Source organism: Kryptolebias marmoratus, linkage group LG16 (assembly GCF_001649575.2).
Source record: "Kryptolebias marmoratus isolate JLee-2015 linkage group LG16, ASM164957v2, whole genome shotgun sequence".
Lineage (NCBI taxonomy): Eukaryota > Metazoa > Chordata > Actinopteri > Cyprinodontiformes > Rivulidae > Kryptolebias > Kryptolebias marmoratus.
In genome coordinates, this window is record NC_051445.1 from 2,788,590 (window position 1) to 2,799,257 (window position 10,668).

General features: G+C 43.2%; 2 protein-coding genes across 6 annotated transcripts in view; one reads left to right on the forward strand and one right to left on the reverse strand.

Annotated features, from left to right (window-relative positions):
- The window catches only part of si:dkey-256h2.1 (uncharacterized protein LOC337520 homolog), a 15,759-nt gene extending 7,361 nt beyond the window's left edge, over positions 1-8,398 (forward strand). For 2 of the 4 annotated variants that reach the window (XM_017428580.3, XM_017428579.3), the window contains exons 7-12: positions 406-574; positions 1,422-1,567; positions 2,878-3,017; positions 3,106-3,232; positions 3,600-3,733; positions 5,808-6,012. In XM_017428580.3, the coding sequence (XP_017284069.1) occupies positions 406-574; positions 1,422-1,567; positions 2,878-3,017; positions 3,106-3,232; positions 3,600-3,733; positions 5,808-5,933 (842 nt within the window). In that variant the 3' untranslated portion in view covers positions 5,934-6,012. Of the gene's footprint in view, positions 1-405; positions 575-1,421; positions 1,568-2,877; positions 3,018-3,105; positions 3,233-3,599; positions 3,734-5,807; positions 6,013-6,086 lie in introns of those variants that run through there. The other 2 variants (XM_037980393.1, XM_017428581.3) reach the window with 2 other exon arrangements.
- Positions 8,169-10,668, reverse strand: part of col28a1b (collagen, type XXVIII, alpha 1b) — a 21,330-nt gene continuing 18,830 nt past the window's right edge. Inside the window, exons 33-35 of one of the 2 annotated variants that reach the window (XM_017428570.3) lie at positions 9,957-10,141; positions 9,293-9,578; positions 8,169-8,568 (exon numbers count right to left, since the gene is read on the reverse strand). In XM_017428570.3, the coding sequence (XP_017284059.1) occupies positions 8,396-8,568; positions 9,293-9,578; positions 9,957-10,141 (644 nt within the window). In that variant the 3' untranslated portion in view covers positions 8,169-8,395. The remainder of the gene's footprint in view (positions 8,569-9,292; positions 9,579-9,956; positions 10,142-10,668) is intronic. The other variant, XM_017428571.3, reaches the window with a different exon arrangement.

Below are 10,668 nucleotides of genomic sequence, written 5' to 3' on the forward strand. Positions count from 1 at the left end.
ATGAATGTCAGTTTAGAAGCTATCAAAGTTCTCAAATAAAGCACCTTTTGAGAATGTCAATGTTTGTTGGGAATTATCTTACAAAACTAGGAAGTATTTTTGGTTTATATATTAAAAGTTATGGTTGTTTATTGAGTTTAGTAAAAAAAAGATCGCAACTTTTAGGAAAATGCCCCGCGAAATCAGGCATTTTAGCTGCAACAATCACAAAAAATGCCCGAGAAATCCTGGAGGGATTGATTAGATTCTGTTTTTGTTTCTGTTGTAAAGCCCTTTGAGTGGCCTTGTTGCTGAAAAGTGCTACATAAATAAATCTCACTTCACTTCACATGATAATGTCCTAAAAATACTGACTTTATATTTGAAATGCAGCAGTGTCTGATATGCATTTATTTGTGACTTCAGAGTGGTGGAACTTTGACACCCTGGAGCTGGACGCGTCTCTGTCGTGTCCCGGCAGGAGGGACACGTCCTGCGCTCAGTGGGATCACACAGTCCAGCTGTTTGTCTGCTGCGACCCGCTGAGTCCGTACTGCGACACCGAGCTGGGCCGGTGGATCACCGCCTTCCGCAGGTAACGCCGGCCTCCCGGCGGATTTCAGCAACAAGTAACGAAGAAACGGACGCTGCTGGCAAATAATACAGCTCAAAACTTTATTAACATCTCATTTTGCATTTTGCTATAATAAAGACAACGACCAAAGGCTCAGCATTCCTCGAAGGAATGCATATCGCCCGCCGCAGATCTCCTTCAGTCTGTTTGTGATGGGCATCAGTCTCAGCTACTACCATGCCAGTGTTTAGCTCAGCTCAGTATGTTAGGTTTGCTGTAGCGGCCATCTTGAATCAGGCTGGCTCTGAAAGATAATCAGTTGTAGACGTGCATCTTATATATTATAGATATTTTGCAAACAGACAGGTAAATGAACACACACAGGTATCACCTGCCTTTCATGGGGGCAGCCGATAAAAACACGAGTCAGATGAGACTCAGTTGTCGGTTAACATTAGACTTTAAAAAAAAACAAAAAAACAGGTAAGAGACAAAAAAAAAAAAGCACAGAAACCAAATGAGGTAAACTCCAAAACATCCTGCTGCTGCCTCAGGCTTTTTCAACAAGTTTTACATTTAACAAAAGACAATAAACTGCTTTTATTCTGAAAATATGAACCCGTTACTGGAGTGTAACTCAGATGATCACTAGAGTTTAATTTGGTTTCAGTCAAATCAATAAATTTAATAAATGACATCAAGTTTTATTTCACTTTTTCAGTTGCTGCATGTGTAATGTGCACGCTGACCGCATTAAATGATATTTTATTGATATTTGTGTTATTTGCTTTGCTCAGCCTGGTATAAATCTGAGCGTTTCTCAGGCGGGAGGACGCTGCTGATGTTTTTGCGTGCTTCGTTTCTGCAGAGGGACTGGACACTGGCTGACGGACGTGTCCCCTCTGATGCCCCTGCTGGACAGGAACAAGTGCACCTTCACCATGAAGACGGTGCCGTGGGCGATGCCTTGGATCGTCTCGCTCAAACTGAGATTCAGCGTCAACAACCAGACAGGTAAACACCGAAAAACCTTCTAATTTACAACTCCATTCCTGAAAAAGTTGGAACGTCGTGCAAAATGCAAACATTTTCTAATCTCATAAACCCATATTTTACACACAGTGGAACATGTCAGATGTTGGAACTAAGAAATTGAACCATTTTAGGGGAAGAAAATTAAGATTTTTAGCCCTGACCCATCCACAGATGCTGCTTAAAGCTCTATCAGGCAAAGAAGAAGCCAGATGTGAACAGATGTTTCTCCTCTGGACCAAAGAAGAGAACTGTTCTGAGGTCAGCCTGCCTCTCTGATGGTATGGGGGTGCATTAGTCCAGGTTTTAGAACAACATCTGCTCCCATCCAGGACTGTTGAACAGACAGAATGGGACAACCTCAGGTCCAGATGTTTACAGACAGAATGGGACAACCTCAGGTCCAGATGTTTACAGACAGAATGGGACAACCTCAGGTCCAGATGTTTACAGACTGATGGAGATGCTGCACAGAGGAGAACATCTGGAGCAACTTTAAGACTTGACCTTGTTTAAAATGAAAATAAGGATACAATTTCTTAATTGTTTGATGTTTATTATGTTCCACAGTGAATAAAATGTGGGTTTATTAGGATTACAAATCATTGCACTCTGTTTTTATTTACATTTTACACAACGGCCCGCTCTTTTTATTGGATTTGTGGTGTAAAATGGGAGAATGGAGACAGACAGTTTTCCAGGTTTCAGGAGACCTGAGTTCAAATCCTTGTGAAGGATGACTTTTCTTTTTGCTGATACGTAGGCATTTACAACACTTCAACTTTTACGCCATATTCAGTCCAATTTCAGCCTAAATGTCCAAACACGCTGCTTGTACGATCTCCAGCCCGACTCATAACTGATGGGATGAGTCTGGAAAAGATGCAGGACAGGTTTAACACCTCCGTCTGCTGCGAGGTGCTCCAGGTTCCAGGTTCTGACGTTCTGCTGAGCTGGACGGAACCAACCCAACCCAAACTGTTTTTTTAAAAGCACCTGGTCCTGGAGGGCCACCATCCTGCAGGTTTTCCTTGTTTCTCTGCTCCAACACACCTGATTTGAATCAATGGGTGATTAACAGGCTTCTGCAGAACATGAAGAGGTGATTTAACCTCTGAATCAGGTGTGTTGGAGCAGAGAAACAAGGAAAACATGGAGGATGGTGGCCCTGAGGACCAGGATTGGAGACTCCTGATTTAGACGAACTCTTTCTGGACCCATTTCTGCCATTTTCCAGCATTTGGTTTTTGTTGTTTTACTGTTTTAAGAAGCTCCGTTTCACGCCGCCTCAGTGTTTTCATTCACAGACTACGGTGTGGAGAAGCTCCGCCCCTTCCGCGTCATGTCTCTGTACAGCGGGGGAACCTTCGACAAAAACTACAACAAGAGGTACTCCCCGGTGAAGTTTCCCGTCCCGCCACCAACCAAGAAGGTACCGGATGCTTCGGTGGTCAGCGTATCCCCCCAGCCCCCTCCCCCCTTCCTTCGGTGACGTGAAGCTCCTTGTTGTTTGCTTTCAGGTGGAGCTGTACGCCGTCATCACCGGACACGGCAGCGACGAGAACAGCTGCGGGGAGTTCTGCGTCACCTCCCACCACTTCCTGATCAACTCGGTCTTTAACAACACCCACGTCTTCGACTCCGCAGGTGAGGAGAGGACACTGAGGTGTCTTTGCTGCAGGAAGTCACTAAAACAACTTCCTGTTTTAGTTTCTTTTACTTCTCTTCCTCACCTCAAATCAGCAGAGTTAAGGAGTTTGTGTCAGTAAAATAAATTGACACATAAAGCTTTACGAAAGCTGCTGAACAGACCGTAAGGTGAGATATCCTGTTAGCTTCTGCTGCTGAGGTCAAAGGTTACTGCAGAAAGTCAAAATTAAAATTACAGTTGCTTTTATTATTTCAGAATCAAAAGCAAAATTATTCTAAAATCATTCTTACTTGTCTAAATGGGTGAGGACAGCTGCTGGCTAAACTGTAATTTCCTCCGCCGTTCGTGGCGTTTCAACATCAGGATCACCTCTGGGCTGCACGATGCTGGTGAAAGACGGCGCCGTTCCAAACGAACACGGCACGTGGCTGTACGGGCGAGGCGGCTGGTGCGACGGACTGCAGGTCAACCCCTGGAGGGTCGACGTCACCAAACAGGTTCGTCTCTGCGGGTTTCGGTCCGCTGGCGACACTCGGAGGGCACGCTGGGAAACGGTTACAGATGTGAAAACTGTGATTGGTCACGGCTGAGGAGCTCTCAGGATCTGTCACCGTGGTAACAGATTAATTAACGCTGATTCTGCTCTTAATAATCTGTCACCGCTATAGGTCAGCCTAGTTTTGCAGAAACGTTTCAATTTAAACATCAGATTGTCAAAAACTAAGGAAGAAAATATACTACCACCTGACTAAAATATAATATTTGTATACAGGGGTGGAAATTAAAATTTACTAAGAGGTACCAAAGAGGTACTAAGAGGTACCAAAAGCCAACATGATATAATAACTATAATAACTAATTGTACAGACTAACGGTACCGAACTATCTAAAAGTACCCCAGACCCGCTATCCAGCTGAAGTAAGAATAACTAAGATAATGAAAGAGGGAGGGAGGGGGAGGGGGAAAAAAAGCAGGTATGAGTATGAGAATGCACATGAGGCTCCTGCTCCTTACGGCCCTAAAAATGATGGAAATATAACCTCAGGGGATTTAAGATGTGGGTCTCAAAAGGATTAACTACCCATTATTCATTTGTCCACAAAGGAATATTTAAGAGTTTTGAGGCCTTACAGAAAGATCACGGACTGGGAAAAGATGATTTTTTTAGGTACCTGCAGGTGAGAAATTATTTCAATAAAAATCTTAAAGAGATTATGGGGAGAAGTGAGTCAAGTTTCATAAAAGTATTTCTATCACTAATTAAGCCCAGATCAGATTGCAAAATTATCTCCAAATTATATAAAGCTACACAACTTTCTAAACATGAAAATACAGAATATATAAAGAGGAAATGGGGAAAAAGAAATAAATGTAATAATCTCACAAGAAGGTTGGGAGGAAATATGCCAACTGCAGTGGGTCTCGACTGGATCAAATACTTGGCGGGAGTTTTGTTGGAAAAATGTCGCACGATTTTTTGTTACACCCGTTCAGAGACGATTCCAAAATAACAGGGACGCCTGCTGGAGACTTTGTGGATCCAACGGAGCCAACCACTTCCATGTTTTTTGGGACTGCCAGGTATTGAGACCATATTGGGAAGAGATCCACAAACATATTGGGAATGTATTTAATGTAAACATCCAATTCAAATGTGAATCACTGTACCTGGGCAACCTACAACTGGACACATGGTCCAATAAAGACAAGAAATTGCTGGCTATACTGCTGGCAGCCAGTAAGAAAGCCATCACCAGGAAATGGCTGAAGTCAGACCCGCCCACAGTGGATGAATGGATTGAAATTGTGCATCAGATTTATGTTATGGAAAATATTTCTTTTTCCCTCTGGGTTGAAAGAGAGAAATTCTATATTATCTGGACCAAATGGACTGAGTATGTAAAACCAGTAAGATACGAGTTTATATGATTGTACCCGATAAGTTAGATTAGTTTTATTTTTAATTCATCAAAATGGTGCAGTCCCCAACTTTTTATTTTATTTTATTTTATTTTATTATTATTATTATTTTTTTTTTCTGTTGTTCAATTTTGTTCATTCTTGTTACTGTTCAAATGTGTAATAATCTGTGGAAAATATTAGAAAGGCAGTAGGGAGGATCTGAAACGGAGGAGGCTGTAACTAACAAATGTGATTGGAATTTGCCGTTCTAAATAAAAAGATAATTACAAAAAAGAAATATAACCTCAGGTGACACATTACAACACAGACCAGTTATTTAAGAAAAAGCTATGAAAGCGGTGTGTGAAAAACGGAGCCCTCTCTCACACACACCGTATGAAAGTGAATTTTTCTGGTGTTGGTGCGTCAGAAACGGCGGCTGGGTGCGCGTTCGCTCCAACACCTGCAGTGAAACCTGGTTGATGTCCTCAGCTCTCACTCCCTGGATCAGGTGTAAGTTAAAGGTGACAAACGGAAGCTGGAAGGTGTGGAACTGAATCTTTTCCTCCCCTGCCACAACTCGGAGCGTCTTCCCGTTTTCCCCGAACGACTCCCTCCAGGTGTCAGCCTCCACCTGAGACTGAAGGACGTCTTTTTGTGTCTTTCAGCTGAACGTGAGCGGGTTCGAGTCCAACACTGTCATCTACTTCGGCTTGTTCAACGGGTCGGATCCTAACCCGGCTCAGGAGCCTGGGTACATCATCATGTCTTCTTTCCTCGTCTTCTACAAGTGACGCCGCTTCGGAACGCCGACTGAACGAATGTAACACCGAAAACACAACCACAGATTAAATTTCTACTTCCTTCCCTCTGTTTTGAGCACTTTTTTTCCTCCAAATGTTTTATTTTTTTACTGAAAGCGGCTCCGTTTTATCTTCCTCACACAGGACTTGGAGATATTTCCATTTAAAGATGTTTAACTGAACAAGAGGAGAATTTACAGCCAAACAGACCCTCGAAAACATCTGAAATGTTTTGTTTCTGCGAGCAGCCTCTCGTCTGTAATTACGTGTAATCAGGTCCAATTAGAAACTCGGAGCCGTCTCTCGGTGAGTCATCCCGACGTCGTGCTTCGACATCGGAACATCTGCGCCGCGCTGCTGTTTGCTCCTGACGGATAATTGTTCTGCGAAGAACGAAGAATCCACAGATGATTACGTTTCAAACCGGATTTCGTTTTTTCTTCCTGCGGTCCGAGTCAAAGATCTGTTCGTTCTCTTCTTGCTCCAAAACAGAATTATTTTCCTGTTCTGAAAAGATCGTCACGGTCCGGAGTGACCTACAGTAACCTTTAACCTGTAGGGTCAAATTGACCCGTCTTCAAAGTGATCCGTCTTCACTTTGATCCGACGGACTCCGTTCACACCGAGGATCTGAACAAACCAAATCAAACTCGGATCGTTTTCAATAAACTTTATTTATTCACCATTTCATTCACCTGAAGACCAATCACCCAGTGAGGAACGATTCCGTTCAGTCATCCTCGGAATCATTTGTTTTTGAGTGAACACAAACTTCACTCCCCTTCTTGGCTTCCATGACAACACCACAGGAATCTTTCCCCCACAGGAATCGTTACCGAACTAATTCCCCCCACCCGCAGAATATTTGTCCCATGTGAATCCTGCTCTAACAGAATCTTTCCTCTATTATTATTTCTCTAAGAATCTTTTTCCTTGCTAGAATCTTTCCCCCAAGAGGAATCTTTCTCTAACAGAAAATTTGCCCTGCAGGAATCTTTCTCTAATAGCATTATTCCACCATGGGAATCTTTCTCAAATAGAACCCTCATCCCCTTTACACACATTTTTCCTTTCCTTGCTAGGATATTTTTCCCATGGGAATCTTTTCTCAGCCGAATTTAAGAGAATAATTCCCTAACCAGATTTTTTTCTCCCATTGTAATCTTTGCCTAACAAAGCATTCCCCCATGGGAGTCTTTCTGTAATGGTTTATTTCCATTATGGGAATCTTTTCTCAGCATAATCTTCCCCCACCACACCCATGACAGGAATCTTTCACTCGCACTTTTCCCACCTCATGAATCTTTCCCTAACAAAATTTCAGGATCTTTCCTCCATGAGATTTTTTTCCCCACTGGAATCTTTCTCTTGCAGAATTATTCCCCACATAAACCATTCCCAAATATAACCTTTCCCTCATCCATTTCTCCCCATAACAGAATCTTTCCCCAAGAGGGATCTTTCTCTTACAGAAAATTTGCCCCGCAGGAATCTTTCTCTAGTAGCATTATTCCACCATGGGAATCTTTCCCAAATCGAACCCCCTTTTCACACACACACATTTTTCTTTGCTAGAATATTTTTCCCATGGGAAATCTTTTCTTAACAGAATCTTCCCTCATGGGAATCTTTCCCTAACAAAATAGAATTATTCCTTAACCAGATTTTTTTCTCCTATGGTAATCTTTGCCTAATAAAGTCTTCCCCCATGGGAGTCTTTCTGTAATGGTTTATTTCTATTATGGGAATCTTTTCTCAACAAAATCTTTCACCCCCACCCCCACACCCATGACAGGAATCTTTCACTCGCATTTTTTCCCCCCTAATGAATCTTTCCCCAACATAATTTCAGGATCTTTCCTCCATGAGATTTTTTTGTCCCACTGGAATCTTTCTCTAGCAGATTTTTTCCCCACATGAATCATTCCCAAATATATTTTACCTCCTAACAGTATCTTTTTTTCCCACATGAACCTCTCCCTAATATAATCTTTCCCTTATCCATTTTTCCCCGTAACAGAATCTTTCCCCTATGGGAACCACACCTGTTGGTATTTTCTGCAGGTCGTTAAAAAACAGAATCTAAATTTGTTCATAAAAACATGAAAACGTGATCAAAGAGCTGTTGTAGGAATGAACACAACAGGAGTTTTTTTTTTACTTTGGTTAGTTTGACAAAGTTTATAAAAAGGACCAACAAGTTTTATTTCCATCAGCTCTACTTCGTTTACAAAACACAGACAGGACAAAAACATGATTGTCTAACAATAACTATTTTTCCTAAAAGTCTCGAAGTTTACATCTTTTTTTTTTTCCATTTTTAATCCCATGACTGTCACAGTAACAAGAGAAAGATAAAGTGGCGCATTTTAAGACGCAGTCACATGGGAGTTAAAATGTTTTATTGTTCAGATTTGTGTTTATAATAAAAAAGGCTTTATTTTTGTTTTGTTTTAGAACTTGACGCAGGTTTGGCTACACTTCTCCTCGCTCTCAAACTGGTTCTTGTTTCCCAGACAGCCTCCGAACCAGAACTGAGCGCAGGCGTTAGACGTCGCGTCGTAGTACCACTTCACCACGTAGTCCCGGCAGGGGCCCGGGTCCAGGATCTGGCTGCAGCCCTCTGCTGGACACAACAAAAAACGAGGGTTTGAGTCAGTGGTGTCCAGTCCTGGTCCTGCAGGGTACCCGTCCTGCAGGTTTTAGATGTTTCTCTGCTGTGACACACCTTTAACAGGCTGCTGCAGAACTTGAAGACCTGCTAAAGGGCAGGGAAACATCTAAAACCTGCAGGACGGTGGCCCTCCAGGACCAGGACTGGACACCACTGGTTTAAGTCCTTCACCCTTTAAGCCAGTGGTGCCCAATCCTGGTCCTGGAGGGCCACCATCCTGCAGGTTTTATTTGTTTCTCTGCTCCAACACACCTGATTTGAATGACTTAGTAATTAACAGGCTTCTGCAGAACTTGAAGAGCTGCTGAAGGGCAGGGAAACATCTAAAACCTGCAGGATGGTGGCCCTCCAGGACCAGGACTGGACACCCCTGGCTTAAAGGGTGAAGGACCTAAACCAGACCTGATTTAAATTAATGGGTGATTAACAGGCTTCTGCAGAACATGAAGAGGTGATTTAACCTCTGAATCAGGTGTGTTGGAGCAGAGAAACAAGGAAAACATGCAGGATGGTGGCCCAAAGAGGACCAGGGTTGGAGACCCCTGGTTTAAGCTGTGAAGTCGCAGCTCCCAGAAATGGTCTCACTTACAAACCAAACCTATTTGGTTTTATTTTATAACCACGTAGTCAAACATCTGTTGACGTTTGGACCTTTCGGTCTCCCCTGTGGACGTACCTGACGTGTGGGGGTCTGAGGGCAGCGGCGGGGGTGACGGGGACGATGGCGGCGACGGTGCTGGCATCTCTTTCCGAGTCGGGGCCCTCAGGGTGGAACCATCTGGCCCGACGGCTTCAGTCATGTGGAATTTGTTCACGTCGAACTGCGGGAGGAACTCGGTTACGGGCCTGAAGGGTTCACTGTCGAAGAACGGGAACCTCTGAGTCTCCGAGGTGGTTCTGTCTTCGTCCGGGCTCTCAGGAGGGATCGGCACCCTGTCGGGGTGGGACGCCGGAGAGCCGGGCTGGGACGAAAGAGAAAAATAATGAGTCAAACTCCTTTAAACATTTGAACAGGAGGTATTCCTGGTTATGATCACAGTCTGTGACTCAATCATCAACTAAAATAGCTTCTAAAACATTTAATTAATAAAAATAGTTTCATAATGATGCCATAATCTGATGATGGCTAAAAGGTGTCAGACCTCATTGGGTTGAAGACTGAATTAGAACTACCAACGTTGAGCTATTTCACAGAATTAATGGAAATTTGAACCTGCTGCTGGTTTATCCTCTGGGGAAGATTAATATCTGCTTTTGTTTTTGGTTCATTTTGAAGTAATTTAAAACAAAATGTCCTTAAAATAAAAGCCTAGTAATGACACAACGTTTGCTCCTCTCACCATCATCTGAACCTTCTCGAAGTCTCCTGGGAAGGTGGGGGAGTCTGAGTCCGTCTCGTACGGCGGATTGGGAACGCTGCCGGAGACCTCCGGGATCCCAGGAAGGAGCAGGGAGCTCGGGATGGGACCAAACAAATTCTTCTCAACGTCTTCAAAGATGCAGGTCAGCAGTCTTTTCTCCAGAGCTGCAGAAGCAGAAGATCAGACCGTGAACCAACGAAGGAGAAGATTTCAGTGATCCTTATCTGATTTAGCTCATTTTTAAAGGAGCAGTTCAAACAATTAACCAAGATGCACTCTCTAGTGTTAACAGGAGGCAGTTTTTAAAGTGTAAATTAGTGCTGGGCGATATAACGATACATATCGTGGGGACGATAGAAAGGTGTCTATGGTGATATATTTTCTTCTATCGTTTCTATCATAATTGTATCAATGATTCATGTAAATAGTTCATAACGTAGGCTACGACGAATGTATTAGTGTTGTCACTTTGCATACATTCAGTTTATATAAGTGATAAATAAGAAGACAAAATAACTATTTTGCAAAGAACCTCCGTTTTGCGACATGACGCTGCTTTACGTGTGGGTTTGCGACATGACGCTGCTTTACGGCAGCGGCTTTCTGTGCGGCGCCGTGTTTTCACCATAAGTGCTGAAAGATGGAGACGCAGGAAGTATCAAACCCGGGGTCGCAACAAGTAGAGACAGCT